Below are 18,503 nucleotides of genomic sequence, written 5' to 3'. Positions count from 1 at the left end.
AACAGAGCTTAACCATACACTTAAACAAGGGAGATAAGTGTGCCTAAGTCAATACTAGAACTGAGATGAACTTCTACTATGACCTTCATAACTAACCTTGAAATCCTATTCTCCTGCACAAATTTAACTGCTGAAATCCATATAAGAAAAAATAGATTCACAAACTCTTTAAAGACACCCCTTCCAACCTGAAGACTATACATACACCATAGAAAGAATACAATTTTGTTATTCCCTCACACTGGTAATACTTATACAATTCTATTTCCTAATTTTAGTTACAGTCATATCTTTCCAATCACTTATTTGGGTGTAAAAATTAGAGTTAGTATTTAGTCTTTTATCATTTATTTTCAGTAGCTTGTTAAAACAAGCTACATATCCTTGACTAAAAAGGTCAAAGTAAAACATTTATCCCCTCCCCCCATCATGTTAATACAGTGTTCCATATAAATATTTTCTATGTCTCAGAATTAAAAGCATAATTTAACTTAGATTTTTTTTTTTGTATTGAAAAGCCTGATTATGATGTTCACATCCTAGTAAGATAAAGGAAATTTAATTTTGTTTAAAAAAATATATGCTCTAATCAACTGTTTCAATTTGAGTAAAATGTTCAGCTTCTCTGGTACTAACAAAAATATCTATATGGAACACTGCTATTTTCATCAAAATGTCTAAATATGCACACAGACAGTCACATCTTTCAAACACATACACACACACATACATTCATTTACTTTCACAGACAGACACTTCACTCTCTCTCTCTCTGTTAAAATCAATGGTTATTTTGCCATATAAGCATATTTGTATAAATATTTTGTAATCACATACATCATGTTGTATTCAGTAATGTCAAAAGAAATACATCACCCCTTTTCCATTATCTATCATCTTGTTGGTATGATTGTCATTGTTAAGTATGTCTTAAACTTATTTTTAAAAGCAGGAATTGAGATTTTAAGATAACACAACCCTTTTTCATTATTTGGTACAAAAAATCATCAAATATATTGAATACCAAGTAAAATCCTATGCCATACTCATTTTCTACATTCCAAACAATGTACATTCTTATACATATATAGGTAAAAATAATTCTTATGAATAGTTATAAAAACCTATGGAAAAACTACAGAACTTTATTGAAAATTTGGTATATTTGCCACCAACTCAATCTTAAATAGCTTTCAAGAATCATGTAATACCTAAAATATCTTTAGAATTAATTCTTAAGTTCAAAACATGCTGGTTGTAAGATATCAGTTCCTAAAAAAACTATTGAAAAAATACTTTCATTGATATTTGTCTGAATCTGTTGGTACCTTTAATTTCTAATAGACTATATTTTCATTTTAATACTTCATGGTGATAATGAAACTATTTTTGCAATTCATTTGAATAAGTAGAAGTTTTCAAAATGTAGCTTATTCTTTCCCCTTATATCAATCAGGATGTGAAAAAAATATAATACAATTTTATAGAACAAATTCAATTAATTGAACAAATCCTGTTTTAAATCTTACTTACAAACTTTATTGGCCTCAGATGCAAAAGCCTTTTTAACAAAAAATCTTTCAGTAAAACAAATTTTACATTCTTACTTGAATCAATATGACATGGGAAGATATTTATCATGAAATGGCAAAATTTGTTAAACTTGCTGTTAAATAATACACTGAATAGCAAGCAACCCAAGTTCTTGTATAAAGCCAATTTTCAGTCCTTACAGTATAACTAATATACATCATTACAAAGCTCTCTATGAATGCTGCAATTCAGAATACACATCTATCACACAAAGTTTACAAACATGATCTCAAATTATGAACACTTGTTTGATAAAAATTCACCATCCATCCATGATATAAACAAGAGTAAAAAAATCCAAATTTACAATTAAACACAAAAATGATTACACGATTCATCAATAACAATATCTGACAGTAACAACAAAATGTGATGCTTGAGTGAGAAAAAAATGAAATGCCAGTAGAAGTAATTCTGTTAAGGAATTTAAACCATTTCTTTAATGCATCTGAATGATTTATAGAAAAAATTATCAAGACGGGGAAACATATTTTAAAACTATTCAAAAATCTTTTAAAATATTTTCAATTCATATGAAATGAATTTTTCTATGTGATTTTTAAAATCATCTATCCTATTCTAAACATTACTTGAGGTGCAAAACAGTAGAAAAATGAACGAAATGTCACAATGTAAGAAAATGAAACACATCTCATGACTAAAATAAATAAACATCATTCAATTTCTCCTTCTTCTAGCACTTTTTCTGGATCCGATGTTTTTGGTTCACTAGTTTTTTCTACAGGTTCAGTACTTTCCCCCTCCTTCCCGTTAGGTATACTACTAGATTCACTCGATTCTATTTGTCCATTAGTTTGTTCATCACTTGTAGAATCAACAACAGGAGGAGGTTCTACAACTGGTACATTTGCCTCTTCAGCCACTGGCTCAGAGGCATTTGCTTCAGGAGCATTTGCTTCTGGAGCATTTGCCTCGGGAGCATTTGCTTCAGGAACATTGTCACTTTCAGGTATTTTTGGTGCTTCTGGAGCATCACTCCATCGCGACTTTCTTCCATTCTGATCTCTGTCCCTATCCCGATCACGTCTGTCGTGATCTCTATCCCTACCTCTGTCACGATCTCGGTCCCCACGATCCCGATCCTTATCTCTGTCTCTTCTATCACCTCTATCACTACGATCCCTTCCTCTACGGTCATCACCATGGCGATCATCTCTTCTATCACGCCGATCGTTATCACTACCTCTACGATCTCTACCTCCATAACTATCTCTTCCTCCTCCTCTATCCCATTTCTTACGACCTCCAAATTCAGTGGGCAGTGCATTTTCATCTCCATCTTGGTTTTCATCACCTTGTTGATTACCTCCCCAATTGTCATCTCTGTTACGTCCTCCAAAGCTGTCCCTTCCTCTACCTCGTCCACGACCACCACCACCTCTTCCTCTTTGTCTGGTACTCCCAAAGGCTAAAGGAAGTGCATTTTCATCTCGTTCTCCCTCCTCTTCTTCTTCACCTTCTCCTCCCCAATCACCTTGATCTTTGTCACGACTTCTTCTATCATAGCTATCCCCCCTTCCCCTTCCTTCATAGCCACCTCTCCCTCTGTCTCGTCCACTGCTACTTCCTCTGTCTCTTTGCTTGGTACTACCAAAAGCTAAAGGCAGAGTATTTTCATCTTTTTCACCTTCCTTCTCTTCCTCATCTTCTTTCCTATCACCTTGTCCTTCATCACGATTTCTCCTGTCATAATTATCTCTTCCCCTGCTTTCATGTCTATCACTACTACGGCTTCGTCGTCTACTACTACCAAATTCAGTTGGAAGAGCATTCTCATCTTTTTCTCCAGGTTCATTTGGCTGTTCCTCACCATCAGAGTTTCTTCCTTGGTCCTCGTCTCCCATTCCTGGAGGGCCATCAAATGGTTGTCTCCAGTTATTGCCACCTCGACCTCTAAAGCCTGGGGGTCCACCTCTGCCTCTAAAATTGCGATCATATTGGAAACGGTTGTCAAATCTTGGTCCTCTTGGTCCAAAGTTTCTTGGGCCTCCAAAACCTCCTCCTCTTCCACCTCGGCCACCCATTATATTATCAAAATCCATTAAAGGTCGTGGACCTCTTGGTCCTCCCATTGGACCACCTCTGTTTCCATGACCTCTATCAAATCCACCTCTACCACGACCTCTTCCACCCCAATCATTCTCTTCTGGGGGAACCCAATCACCTTGTTCCTGTCTTTTTATTTTATTACTTCCAAAGCTCATTGGCAGATCAAATTGCATTAATTGTTCTTTGTCTTCTGGGTCCATTTCCATTTCTGTGTTTTCATCATCCTTTGGCTTCTCGGGTTTCTCATCCATAACAGGAGAACCTTCTCCTGGACTTGGTTGTTCCATCAGAATAGGAGGTCCCCTGTTTTGAGGCCATTTGTTGCCAGGAAAGTTTTCATTTTCAATGTCTGGTTTCTGATTGAATATTGGCCTTGGACCAGGTCCTTGACCTAATAGTGCCCTTGGACCTGGTTGCATTGTATTAATGAACTGAGGTGGCTGTGTTCCAGGAGGATGCATATGCATTGGAGGTCTCTGGCTGAGGTTTGGAGGCTGCATTCTAAACTGCTGAAATTGCTGGAACTGAGGAAAACCTGGTTGTGGTTGGAAGCCAGGTCTGAACACTGTGATTGGCTGTTGAGATACCATAGTTGCAGGAGCTGAACTAGCCATTACATTGTGAATGTTCTGTCCAAGTTGTAAACCTGCAGCATTGGAAGCTGGTGGACCAACCTAAAAAAGATTCACTTATTCAAATATTGCTAGTGTTTTAAAATAAAAACTATTGTTTCAGATAAGGGTGCAGGTTAGGTACCATTAAAAGGTTTAAACCTGCTGCAATTGTTTTCACCTGTTCTAAGTCAAGAATCTGAGTGATGCTCAGTAATTGTTGTTTGTTGATGTGCTTCATAAGTGTTTCTCGTTTTTTTATATAAATTAGACCATTTGTTTTCCCGTTTGAATGGTTTTATTTGAGGCCCTTTATAGCTTGCTGTTTGGTGTGAACTAAGGCTCCATGTTGAAGACTTTACCTTGAACTATAATGGTTTACTTTTATAAATTGTGCTTTAGATGGAGAGTTGTCTCATTGACACTCATACCACATCTTCCTTTATCTATTAATACAAAGTTTGATTTAGCCTTTTAAAATTTACATTTTAAATATTCATGAATAAAGTTAAGGGGTTCTTCCTTTTTTCAAATCAGGTATTTTTGTAGTTTCTACATACCTGTCTAAGCCCCACACCTCCGCCAGGAAGTGCAATCATTCCTGGAGGTGGTTGACCAGTCATTGGTGGTGGCATCCCTGGTGGAACTCCCATTTGCTGTTGCATACCGGGTGGTAGTTGTCCTGCCAAATGGGGAGGAAGTTGTCCTGGCATATGACCAGGTGGCATACTTCCTGGTACAACCATATGTGGCATCCCCATTGGTGGCATCATACCACCTTGAGGCATCATACCTGTAAACACAAACAGTCATTTTGAGCGGGAAATATTTTTGACAATTACATAATTTCAGAAAAAGGATTACCATATCATTTAAAATTCACTTGTATGTAAATCTTCTGTATGTGAGACTTCAGCTGATATTAAAGTCCTTTTTATGTTGACAAATGTTGGATGAAGCCTCGGTCAGTTTCATGAAATTTGGTTGTAATTAATTGCTGATCCTAGTCCAGTTAATATTTAAGTTTTTAGTTTGTAATTTTTTAAGATAGTACAGATAACGCCAAGCAATTTATGTGCAGCATAGTGTGTATATTCAGCCTCTTGGAATTCTGCTTCTATTGAGAGCAATGAGTTACATTCAAATTACTGTTTTATTAAAGTTCAATTTAGTGTCATCATCTTGGGTCAGTTTACATTATGTTGATTCATTCAAAAAATTATTCAACAGTTGAGGAAAAAAATTGCATATTTAAATATCTGTACAAAATTAGATTCAATTCAATTAGTTCCCTCCACAATCAGGGGCTCATTCAAGGACAGAGCTAAGGTTTTTGATGTAGCATTTTATAGCTGATAAAAGTAATATGAAGTCGTTGTCTGAAAACATATTTTTTTCTGTAATTGGTACAAATCTGTGTAGGTAACAGAAAACCTCACCATTCCAGTTTCTAATCCTTATAAAAGATGTTTTCTGACGTACTTATTACTTACCAGGTGGCATCCCTGGAGGGAAATGTCCTGGTGCAGTCATGGGTTGTCCTGGCATTGGTGGAGGACCTCCTTGTAAATTAGGGATCTGTCCTGGGACTGGCTTAGGTTCTTCTGTAACCTCAGGTTTTTCACCACCTATCTGTTTACCTATTTATAGAAATGAAAGTAACATATGATAGGATGCAAAAAGAATATTTCTTTTTTTTTATATTCCAATTAGAACTATTTTATGCCTTCATTGACAAAGGTAACATTAATCTGAGAACAATGAACATGAGATCTAGGTCAGATAAACCCTTTCATACTCAAATTATAACCTTTTGGCATGCTAGGGTAATGCCCATTTACAATATAATTTATTGCACCATAAAATAGAAATCTATCCTTCCTTTACAACTACATTAAATTTTGTGGTCAATCTTTTACCTTTCAAGTTTTCCGTTAATGAGTCCTCATCAATAATACCACCATCTTTGAATTTTGACAGTTCTTCTGGCATCTGTGTCCAGGGTATATAGGTCACACCCTGTTCTACATCCCAACGGTCTTTAAATTCTGATTCCTTTACTCCAATACCAGGGGCCCATGCAACCTGAAAATAAGTCATGCGTGACAAGTTTTTCTTACAAAAAATAGATACAATGCTTAAACACAATATAATAAATCTTAATTTGATGAATAAATTATTGCTAAGACAGAAATTAATGCAAAAAAATTGACATTTTTTATATGAATTAAACAGGGTTTTTCTCAATATCGTAAAAGTTAAAATTGCATTTTAGTCTAAAATGTCACAATATTTTCTGAATTTACAGTATAATAAATCAGTCTGGTTTTCGACTGTTTCTATAGATTAACAGTTTAAATACAATTTGTTTAGTTTGTCATTATATGTCCTCATCAACAACTTTTCTCTTTCTTCAAATATTGTCTGAACCAATCTTTTGATCAGAAATACAGCATGAACTCAGCCTTCTAACTAATCAATTATGATTTTTAGTATTTCAAAACTGTACTATATTGTTAATAAAGTCTTACCCTCAATTCACTGCCCATGAACTTGTAACCTTTCAATCTGTCACATGCTTTAGAAGCATCCTTTCTTCTTGTCATACAAACAAATGCACAACCTCTTGGAGGAATCATCTAAAAAAAATGGGTACAAATGCATTTGTTGGCTTCAGCTATAAAATTATCATTATAAAGAAACACTTTTAAAGATGCAGATTAAATTGCTGGCAATATCAATTTAACAACAAAATACCATGATATCTACATTTTATTTAAACATCTAAAACCGATTCAATGTATCTTCTTTATATATTTAAATAAAAATTATTTTGCCGATTCAGTCAATCTCAAATAATGTAATGGTCTTTAATCATTTAATTATGAATTCTTTAAAGTAAAAAAAGAATTTGTCATGTTGTTATTTCTTAGGAAGTTGTAAAATAAATTTGTTATATACAGTTCTTCCTAAGGAAAAATTAATTTAGCACAAGCTACCAAGTACCTAGACCATGGTAAAAATCTAAGTCCTGAAATTTGTGCTTTAAATCAAGATCAAGAACACCAACATCAGCATTTGTACTGAGTCATTGTTACATAGACCTTTCCTTTTAATTTTAACTAAACCATATATAATTTTTTTCAAACCTAGAACTTTTGTATTATCTTACATTGATGGATTCCACTTTTCCATATCTCTCTATTTCTTCCCTCAATTCTTCCTCAGCTGTTGTCTTTGGTACCTTACCAATGAACAAGGTAGTTGAACACACTGAAATGTAGAGAATTATTGTTTAAAAAATATTCAATATTGCTGTTTAACAAGTCAATATATAATTTTCATAAGTAACTTCTTTTTATAATATGAAATAATGTAAGAACATTTCAATTCCATTATCGATGCAGTTTTATAGTGCATTGTCATATTTTAAAACATTGAGATTTTTGAAAAATCCAATAGTCAAAAAGAAATTTTTTAGCATGTAACATAATGTATATTTGACAATATTGGATTTTATGAAGTTTAAGCTGTATTAAAGCTTACCACTTATATGTTGTTCCTTAATTGGAGGCAGTCCTTTCTTCCTCCTTTCTCTGTCTTTTTCTCTTTGCTTTTCACGATCTTTGTCTCTAGACCTGGAAATACAATATCTCTCATTAATTAAGTACAAATGTCTTTTTAAAAGAACAAGGAACACTTTTAAAGTTTGCTGTATCAACAGATGCCCCCTAAAAGTTAAAGAAAGTGCAGGTATGCCAGTGTTGTATTTCAAGGGTGCAAAATAGAATGGTTGGAGGCACAAACCAAATGTCATTTCAGAGTTATTTCTTAGAGATGTACTAACTAGTGAAAGATGGTGATGATTTAGTTACACATAAATAAATAAATACATGTTTTGGGGAAAATTACAGAAAAGAACAAAGGACTTTAATAACTTTTCAATCACCAATTAAATTTCTAGTTCTGTTTCAGTGTTTGGCTCACTGATATATGCCCTGATGAAGTTGGTCTGTAGATGAAACACGTCACAGGTGTCATATTTGCTAAGGTTTATCTGGTTAAAGTATTTTTTTGTGATATTTTTTTCTCCTTCATTCACTCATGTTGTTTTAATGGTTTCATGTTTCAATTGAAGATATGTCAGGCTAACATGTACATATATTCATGAAAATATACCTTTTAATATAATATGCAAATAAACTATTAAAAAGAACTCAGCAGAATGTTATTTCTGAAAAGTGATTTTGTTAAGATTTTTATATTTCTTAAGAAGTTGTATAATAAATATGTTATATACCTTTCTTCTTTAGAAAGTATTAATTTAGCACAAGCTACCAAGTACTTGGATAATGGTAAAAATCTAAGTCCTGAAATTTGTGCTTCAAATAAAGGTTACCCTACATTGAATAACATACATAGAAATATTTTACAGTCCAGATGAGGTTGTAAAGCAATTTTAAATAACTACCTTGATCTCCTATGTCTGTCTCTAGATCTTGATCTCCTGCGACGATCTCTAGATCTTGACCTTGAGCGACGCCTCCTTTTGGGGGTTCTGTAAAACAAAAAATAAATAAGTAAAATATATCTTTCTTAACAAATGCGTCACAACTACAAGTATACAATATCATGAATATACTTATCAAATAATTAAGACGTTATCGATATAATTTTTTAAACTTAGATAAATTTTATGTAAAAACCATATATCTGCTCATGGTTTAAGCTAGAAATATACTGTGTATATAGGGATACCAATCCAAGTATTGTAAATTCTATTCCTATACTGACAGAAAGCACCTTGTCATGAAAGTCCTCTGAAATAGAATTAACTGTTGGTGTACCAATTCATAAATAACTCTTCTTATGTGCTTGTTTGCTGGTCTTATAGTAATGCTTTAAAATGGAAACAAATTTCTATTCCCATTTTTCTTATTCATCACATGTTCATTTCATGTTCACTATTAGAAAGGAACTAAAAACTTAGCATTCCATTTACAGCCAATTTCCTAAAGCTTCTATTCCCATTTATTTGAATACTCTCTCAAGAATTCTTTGTCGGAATATAACTGTTTGCCCAAATGTGGGGTAAAGCATTACCAATCAAATGAAGCTTTCGACACTCCTCAGATATATATACATGATATATAATGCCATAATTCTTAAATCTATACTCAAATCTTTTATATCAAGAATTATACCCCTTAGGTAAACTTATGCAATATGTCTTACAAGACTTTTGTAATGCTTAAATAAATTCTTGTTATTTCTCAGGAAGATGTTGTAATAAAACTATGTTATTATATACTATTCTTCCTATGAAAGTATTAATTTAGCACAAGCTACCAAGTACTTAGATAATGGTAAAATCTAAGTCCTGAAATTTGTGCTTCAAATACATGTTACATTACAATAAGGTCGTGAAATTCATAAAAATATAGTGGTAACAAATCTGCCAGATAAAGTTAGTGGCAATTTTTTTTGAATGAAAGTAGAACTTCTGGCCCAGCTTGAGAATAACGAAATTTGTTGACCTTTCTTCAAAGCCATTTTAGACTTGTTCAAATTCACATGTATGAAGAATTAGATTGAAAATTTTTCTACAGATACAAATGTATGTCTACAATCAGTAAGATGCTCTCATCTCATCTGACCCATCTATATTTCCACCTGAATATTTAGGAACTTATTTTTATCGTTAAGGATAGACTGGTTTTATTGTCATTGCTTAACATTTTCTAGCCCAGCCCATATGAATAAGTCTACCTTGACCTTGATCTATCTCTGGATTGTTTAGATCTGCGACTACTGTGTTTTCTGTCTCTGTCCCGACTCGTATCACGTGACCTGTCGTCAGTATCCTGAGACACCTCGTCCATTTCCTGGTATCCCTGTACAGCAGGTGGTGGTTGATGTTCGTGCATCAAATGAAATGGCTGTCCTGGCTCTGGTGGCATCCCCATCATTGGAGGTGGTGGTTGAGGGGGCTGTAAAATAAAAACATTTTGATATTTTTTCTAAATAATTTTGAGTGGCAACAGTATAAATTTAGAGATCAATTTGATTTGCATACTCTCCCCTCAGATTTATTATGGCATAATCCTCTTGTACTGTACTGAAATATTTCACAGAAAGAAATTTATGTGTATTGTTTTCATCAGTGTCATTTATTATTTATTTAAAGACAACTGTTAATACCTAGCAGTATCACTTTTAGAATTAAAGAATTATATTGTTAGGCATCCCATTTCAAATTTCTTTCTGTACTTCTGTTATATTTTAATTTATTGTGTGGCCTTGTATTGTTATTTTTTAAGAAATTGTAAAATAAATATGTTATTTACTACTCTTCCTATTAAAGAAAGTATTAATGTGGCACAAGCTACCAAGTACCTAGGTTATGGTAAAAATCTAAGTCCTGAAATTTGTGCTTCAAATGAATGTCATACTTCGTTGAATAGTAAACAGAGAAATTCAGTTCATAGATTTTATTATATCAATTAATCTGACAATTACTCCACAATAGACTGTTAGGTTAGAAAATAGTAAAATAATATTGTGATATTTAGACCAAGTGTATAACTTCAATTTAGCACAAAAGGCTTCTTGAATGTTTCAATAGTTTAATTGTTATTTCTTAAAAAGTTGCAATATATATAACTAAGTTATATACAATTCTTCCTAAGAAAGTATTAATTTAGCACAAGCTACCAAGTACCTAGGTTATGGTAAAAATCTAAGTCCTGAAATTTGTGCTTCAAATGAATGTTACCCTACAGTGAATAACATACAAAGAAATATTCCATGCTTTTAATCTAAATGAGGTTGAATTAATATCTTGCAAGACAATAATGTATTGGGCAAGGATTTGGGTTTATTAAAAAAACAGATCTTAAATAAAATTGACCTATTACCACCAAAATCAAGCTAATGTGACCGAGAACTGGAAATTTGTAACCAAACTCCCCTTATCTCTATCATGATTTGAAACAATTATTTCAAATTTTCAAGCTACTTTTTTAAGGCATGTCAATAACCTTTTTTTTCCAACAACATATCTTCAAACAAGTAACTTTTGAACAATGCTCCATGCATATTTTAAAATTGCATATATGGATTGATGAATTACAGTCAGGGGTACTACTTGTACAAGTGTATTTTATTTACTTAAAGAAGTGAAAAAAAATATACACAGATAAGTAAATAAATAGTGTTTGAATAATCTCCCCTTAATTTTCTGAAAAATTTACTTGTATAAGTAAATTTTTCTTACAATCCAACAAAAATCCTCAAGTTTTGAGATATAAAATCATGCCTTTAAAATTTTTTCCCAGGTTTGCTCAAATTTTTTCATTAAAGTTCAATGTTTCATCTCATTAATTCATCAAAGAAACTGATTGAGCAAAGATCTTGTATATTTGCGCAAGGCCTTCAAAAATTGCTCCTTTGGGGCTTGTAAATGAGCAGTGTTAAGAAGATAACAAACAAATGGGACTTTCATTGTCCATGAAATTACACTTGAATGATTATTAAAGACATCTGTAATCCCTAGGGAACACAATTTAAAATTCTATTAGAGCAAAGAAATCTTTAAAAGAATTCAAGAAAAGAAGAAAGGATGATTTTTTTACTTATACAAGTAAAATATTCTGAATGCCTAAGGGACATAACTAAGCCATTTTTTTTTTTACCTATACAAGTAAATAAAATTCACTTGTATAAGTATCCTACAAATTTACTTATATGTGTATATTTTTTTTTACTTCTTCAAGTAAATAAAATACACTTGTATAAGTAGTACCCCTGACTGAATTAATTGATTGGTGTTTAACACCACTTTTAACAATATTTTCTTATTTTGTGATGGTCAGTTTTCATTTGTGGAAAAAGCCAGTGTGCCTAGAAGAACCATTGACCTTCAATAGGAAACCTGACAATTCTAGTCAATTAAGTTTCTTGTCTAGCACACCTGCCAGGTTTGGAAAAAGAACTCCAACCCTAAGTGTTGACAGGCTGGTGGTACAATGCATGTATTAAATGCTATGCTTGAATCATTTTTAAAAGATTTGATTTTCAATTTTAACGAACCACTTTTTGGCTATTTCATGATGGCCATTTTTATTTGGTTGAGGGAGCAGGAGTGCCTGGAAAAAAACACTGACCCTCTATAGGAATACTGACAATCCGAGTCAATAAAGAATTGAGTTAAGTGCAACTGCATGAGTAGTGTTGACAGGCTTGTGATTACAGTAGAACTATGTAGACCACTTGACCACTAAGGCCCCAATAATGTTGAAAGAGATGCATTTGAGGTTTTAAATATACAGTGAAATGACAGCAATATCTTAACTATCTTAATATTATAGGAGCAAACTAACATTTACATTGACAATGAACAATTAGCACAAAAAGCTTAGATTGTTAAGGTTATAATTATCTGTCTCACATCTGTTACTTTTTAAGAAGTTGTAAATAACAATGTTATAAACTATTTGTCCTAAAGAAGTATTAATTTAGCACAAGCTACCAAGTACTAAGATATAGTAAAATTCTAAGTCCTGAAATTTGTGCTTCAAATTAGTCATATTACAATGTCAATAAATAACATTCACTGAATTTTATTTGAATTTTTTATCCATATAAATGGAAATTAATACATTGTATTTGGTTAAACAATGATGTGTCAGTGAAGTTTTTGTAAAGGTTCATTCTGGCACAAATTAACCAAACAGTCTGCTTCCAATGCTACCATCACATGTTAATTCAAGATGGCATTTGTGTATGCATCTATATGTGTAGGGAATGCCAGAGTATACAGAGCTATTATTAAACTAAATGCACTAAATCAAGTAAAAAACAAGCAGATTTAGATATAAAACATGAAAATTTTCATGATTTTTGTTTTCAGAAAAGTTGGTTTGAGGAACATTTGAACAACAGACTCATTTCTGTGAAAAGTAGTTGGAAACAGTATTTTCAGCTTTCTTTTTTTTTTTTACCTATTTTAGATTTTTTTTTTTATAGAATGCATTGAAAAAGCATTGACTGAAAACATGCATTTCATAGAGCTATCTTAGGTATTCAGCAACTTTACTTTTTAGTTTTTCCAAATTTGGCTATTTTTTTAAGGTCCTTTATTATAGCTCTTGAACTGATTAGTTGATACACATTTTTAGTTTTCAAATGGTTGGCCTTAAGTGACCCTGATAAAGGTAAAATCTTAGGATGCATCAAATTTATAAGGCATTGGCCAGCATGGTTTCACATTTTTCTGTGTCCCATCATTTGATGAGCAAACCAAAATATAAGCATAGAAAACTTCTATGCTTTAACTAACTTTTTTTATTGTTATTTCTTAGAAAGTTGTAAAATAAAAAGGTTATATACTTTTCTTTCTAAGAAAGTATTAATTTAGCACAAGCTACCAAGTACTTAGATAATGGTAAAAATCAAAGTCCTGAAATTTGTGCTTCATATGAAGTTCACAGTAAAGATTATCATATGTAGAAATAACCTTGATGATTTAAATTAGAAGCGATATCACTTTGATATATACTGTGGATTCCATATTTAACAGGCTATTACTTGAACTTGGATTTTTTTTTAATTATGGAATTTGCTTGATTACTTGTTATATTCTGTACTCAAATGTTCTGTGCTGTGCACAACACTTTCTATAACAAAGTAAATAGTATATTTTCAATAGAATGTACTGTGCCGCGCACAACACTATCTAACCATAATACATTGTATGGAAAGTGTTATAAACTGCTCAAAACATCACAACACCAAAAAAACATGGAATTTATTAAAAAATTTAAACACAAGAAATTATGCAAATTCCATAATTAAAAATAATTCCAAGTTTAAATAATAGCCTGTTATTTTTATTCTTGCGACCATTTTTAGGGGATTTTATTGGTATAGGTAAACACTGAAATCAAATTTTCATTGAAGGAGAAATATTTCTATTATCTTGCATGCAGGCCTTGGCAAAAATACTAAAACAAATATCCAGGAAAACAAAATCTTTCTTCAGATCATTAAAGTTGGTTATCGATCATATATAAGTGAATTCACAGTATATAAAGTAAGTTTTTCATAAGCAGTTATGCTATACATGTAGCTGCAGACTTTAATAAGTTATCCATGTTGAAGCTGTCATAACCTTTGATTCTTTTTAAATGATGCAAAATCCCTAGCCTCTTGCAATTATTTACATGCAAAGCAATTAAAAGAAAAGCTAATAGCAAGATATAACACATTAACACAAAGTGGATAGAAAACTATGAGAGGAATATGAAAAATTAAAAAAATAATTTTTTGCTGAAAAAGCAAAAGATATCAGCGTACTCACCAAATGACCAAAATGACTTGGCTCTTGGACCGAGCTCCTATAGTCCATATCAACCTATACAAGGAGAAACTCCTCTTATTATCTTTAAATTTAACATTAATTATTCTTATAATAAATCAAAAGTTGTATTCATATTACTGAATCTTAATTTTATTTTATACTGGGTAAAAAGTAACAAATTGCTTAAATAAAGTTTAAGCAACCAACTTTGACCTAGATTCCAAGAGTATGACATGCGCTTTTTGACAATGGATAACATTATTAAAAGAACTATTCAAAAACCAAGTATGCAGTTGAGACTTGTAGCTAAGATTCAAACAAAGTTAAGAGTGACAGAATATGAAAGTTCATTGATCAAAATCAACTGCCTCTTGATGCTTGCTATGTTTTAAACCGGATCAGGATAAAATTAATTTAGATAACTTTTTATTCTTACTTGTACATTTGTATTTGATTAATTTGAAGTTTTAAAGGAAAAGTTTCAAAATAAAGTTATTGAATCAGAAATGGCTACTAATGTTCATGTCTTTTGCCTTCTCTTATAGCTTTTTAGAGTGAGATTTGTAGTTTCAGACTAATAGATTTGAAAATTTTCCTTTAATAATAAAAATTCACTACAACAAATATATGCATTGTGTGTAGTAAAGAATATCTGAATACTAAAACGTGTAGTTTCAGAGATGAGAAAAAAAAGTATGAACGCCAACTAAAGAGGGACCAAAAATGATAGTTACTATTCATACTGGTCTTTCATTTGTCCAATGGGCAAAATGATTCAACATGTTTTAGGATTTACAAATCATTCTTTTAAAGTTTTGTTTTAACTAGCAAAGTACATGTTGTTTCTTACAGACAATTTAATTTAGACTGACCAAGTTATTTCAGATTTGATGAGAATTTTGACATCAATCAAGTTTAATGACCTAATATAATCAAATGAACACCAACTGAGGAATTATTTTTATAAATGTATGTAGGTCTTCATTTTAGTGAACTTTACATCCTCTATGCTAAATTGGAAGTATTCTCAAAAGCAATTCCAATTAGTTTAAATGATAAAATATAGGGCAAAATGTAACAGCAACAGCTATGGTCTAATAGATAATAATTCTGACTGCTACTGTTACTCTAAATAAACAATATTTGTACCATACAGATACCTTTTGGTTTTTATCAATAAATATTTAATACATAAGTTATTAAGTTCAGTCAAAACATAAATAGTGCTGACAATATACATGTATCATATAAACAAATGAAAGGCAGTAAACAGAACATTAATTTTCTACTGATAGTGATATCGTGGTGCTATTATTTTTTTGGAAAACCAGTGCTATGTTAATTTCCATGGCACTATTTGAAAATTCTGAGGAGAACACTGAAGAAAAAATGATGTGGTATGACATTTTCAACCTCGACAGATTGATTGTTGGTTGATTAACGTCCAGTGGAAAATATTTCATGCATATTCAGGACGACAACCTCGACAGACGTATGACATGCATGTTGTCTGTTCAAATTTGTTCTATCTGATTTAATGTTCATATTATAGCCCACAGAATTTTAGTTACCCTGAAATGCAAACAGCAATAAAATAACACAAAGTTTATATAAATAATGAAGAAGAATTCTTAAAATAAAAAGTTAGCATCCAACTTATACTGTAGTTTCATTTATTTTTTGTGGATACAATTTTGTTTATAGTGAAAAAAAACTAGTACTTTTCAAGTTTAGTGTCTTTGTCAAAGTCCATGTAGAAATGTTTGGAAAATGTGTACTTGGCTAAACATATAAATTCATTGTTAAACTTAACTCAAGAAAATTGGTATTCCATGAATAATAATAAATTCCAGTCTGCAAGGTTAGCCACTAGTCCAATGGCCCAGTCTAGTAAAATTTCATTTGGACTAGTATGTTTTTGCAAAACTTTGTTTGGAGCAGTAAGAAAAATGTCAGAAGTCAGAATATTTGATTTCGAACTAGTAGCTGAAAAAGTTTGACTGAAATCCACAGTATACGAATTGTACACAGTTCTTTTAAACAAAATAATGTTACAGCTCTTCTATAAAAGCATGAAAAGCAAACCTTTAATCAACTTGTTTGCTATGTTTGTTAACATCAGGTAGGTAGTCTGATTCAGTCTGTTTATTATATACTGGAATTTGATTGGACATTAACTTAATTTCATGTCAATTTTTATTGTCAAATCTAATCCCAGAGTATATAAAACAGAATGAAACTCTGTCAACCTTTTGTATGCAAACATCCAAGCAAAAAAAGTCAGCAAGTCGATCAAAGTCATGTTTTACATGCTTTAACAGAAGAGCTGTGAAGAACCAAGTTGTTTAAAAGCCTTTTTAAGACCTGATCCTCTCAGAAGAGATTGTTTTTAATTTACTTTTTTATCCTTACAATATTCCGAAGGCTGTTCCAGAATCAAGCACATGGTGGGTATGAGAGACATTTTTTTACACTTTAAACCATACATAAATTTTCTTTGACGTTATTGATCATTTTTACAAAATATTGAGGAATATGCAACCAACATTTTATTCATTTCAATGGCTCACACCCCCAACCTAATGAATTTTGGAACAGCCCTAAAGAAAATGCAACCAACAACCATTTATACTAATTTTAGTGCCTCCCATCAACCCAATGCATTTAAATCTGCAATAAGCAGAAGAGTATTTAAGGCCACGTTTTTTTAATTTGTTGGTTTACGGATTTTCTCCATGAAAAAGTTGGGTCGGTCGGTCGGAAAAAAAAGAAAAAAAAGATCTTTCAAGACAGAAAACTGATATGCAAAATAAAAATATATTTCACCTTTCTAATATATGTTTGTCATACTATTTTTTCATCGTTCTTAAATTTTAGTTTGATAATTATTATTGCTCAGCTGTAAACATCGCATGACATTGTCTAATAATTTCCCGTAAAAAAGGGGGGGTACACTGACAAAGACGAAATTAAATCGTCAATTCACAAACAAGAAAAACAGATTCACGTCAGTTATTTGACTTAGGTTTTAATCAAAACTTGGTGAAAAATAATAAGCAGGAAGGAAAAAAAAGTAAAAACGTCGTACGAAAATAAGTTTCAACACACGTGTCAAAAACGTAATAGACTCGTCCATTGGAAAAACGAGAATATCAGGTTAAATAATCTGTTGTCATGCATTCCCGTTTTTTAACCAAATGGACGATATTTTTTTTTATTATATACGAGAACATGCATCTTACGGACGGATCCGTAAACCAACAAATTAAAAAATCCTGGCCTAATATGTCTTGATAATAAAAATTCAGGCAAGTTGGTATTTCAATGCAACACATTATTCTAATATCATGCAAAATGTGCATGATTTTTATAAGATATTATTATAATATTGATACATTCTCTGTATGTATTCAGTATTAGAGTGTGCAATTTGTATCCCCCTCCACAAGAATTGTGTTACTTTATTAATCAATATATGTATTGATGACTTTTAAAAATACTTAAATCCTTATAAATAGTATGGCTTATAGATTTACTTGTTTTCTAGCCCTACCCGATTTTTCCCACTTTCCCAGAAGAGTTCAAAAGTTGCTACACACTATGTTTTATCTATCCTCTGTTGCTTACAATTATTTTTTGTTCATATTCTTAACATAATTCATTTTTTTAAGTGGACACAAATTTTCGTGGTTTGAGAATCGAGGAAATTTAATTTCGTGTTTTTGGCAAAGAATGCAGTCATTCCTTTAGAAAACTTGCATTCGTTGAATTAAATTTGTGGTTCCCCTGTACCCAAGAAATTGGTATCCAAGGATTATTAATGAATCCACAGTATCAAATTTCAATCTAAAATTAGGCAGTCTCTATAT

At 31.9% G+C, this 18,503-nt stretch overlaps 1 protein-coding gene across 6 annotated transcripts in view; it reads right to left on the bottom strand.

Annotated features, from left to right (window-relative positions):
• Positions 1 to 331: 331 nt before the first annotated feature.
• LOC134687559 (SR-related and CTD-associated factor 4-like) overlaps positions 332 to 18,503 on the bottom strand; it is a 37,261-nt gene continuing 19,089 nt past the window's right edge. For 2 of the 6 annotated variants that reach the window (XM_063547944.1, XM_063547948.1), the window contains 10 exons: positions 14,635 to 14,688; positions 10,044 to 10,264; positions 8,746 to 8,832; positions 7,821 to 7,912; positions 7,447 to 7,547; positions 6,806 to 6,913; positions 6,194 to 6,359; positions 5,768 to 5,914; positions 4,835 to 5,067; positions 332 to 4,337 (listed from right to left, as the gene is read on the bottom strand). In XM_063547944.1, coding sequence (XP_063404014.1) covers positions 2,268 to 4,337; positions 4,835 to 5,067; positions 5,768 to 5,914; positions 6,194 to 6,359; positions 6,806 to 6,913; positions 7,447 to 7,547; positions 7,821 to 7,912; positions 8,746 to 8,832; positions 10,044 to 10,264; positions 14,635 to 14,688 — 3,279 coding nt within the window. In that variant the 3' untranslated portion in view covers positions 332 to 2,267. The remainder of the gene's footprint in view (positions 4,338 to 4,834; positions 5,068 to 5,767; positions 5,915 to 6,193; positions 6,360 to 6,805; positions 6,914 to 7,446; positions 7,548 to 7,820; positions 7,913 to 8,745; positions 8,833 to 10,043; positions 10,265 to 14,634; positions 14,689 to 18,503) is intronic. The other 4 variants (XM_063547946.1, XM_063547949.1, XM_063547945.1 and 1 more) reach the window with 3 other exon arrangements.

This window comes from Mytilus trossulus, chromosome 10, assembly GCF_036588685.1.
Source record: "Mytilus trossulus isolate FHL-02 chromosome 10, PNRI_Mtr1.1.1.hap1, whole genome shotgun sequence".
NCBI lineage: Eukaryota > Metazoa > Mollusca > Bivalvia > Mytilida > Mytilidae > Mytilus > Mytilus trossulus.
This window is presented reverse-complemented; position numbering and strand designations above follow the sequence as displayed.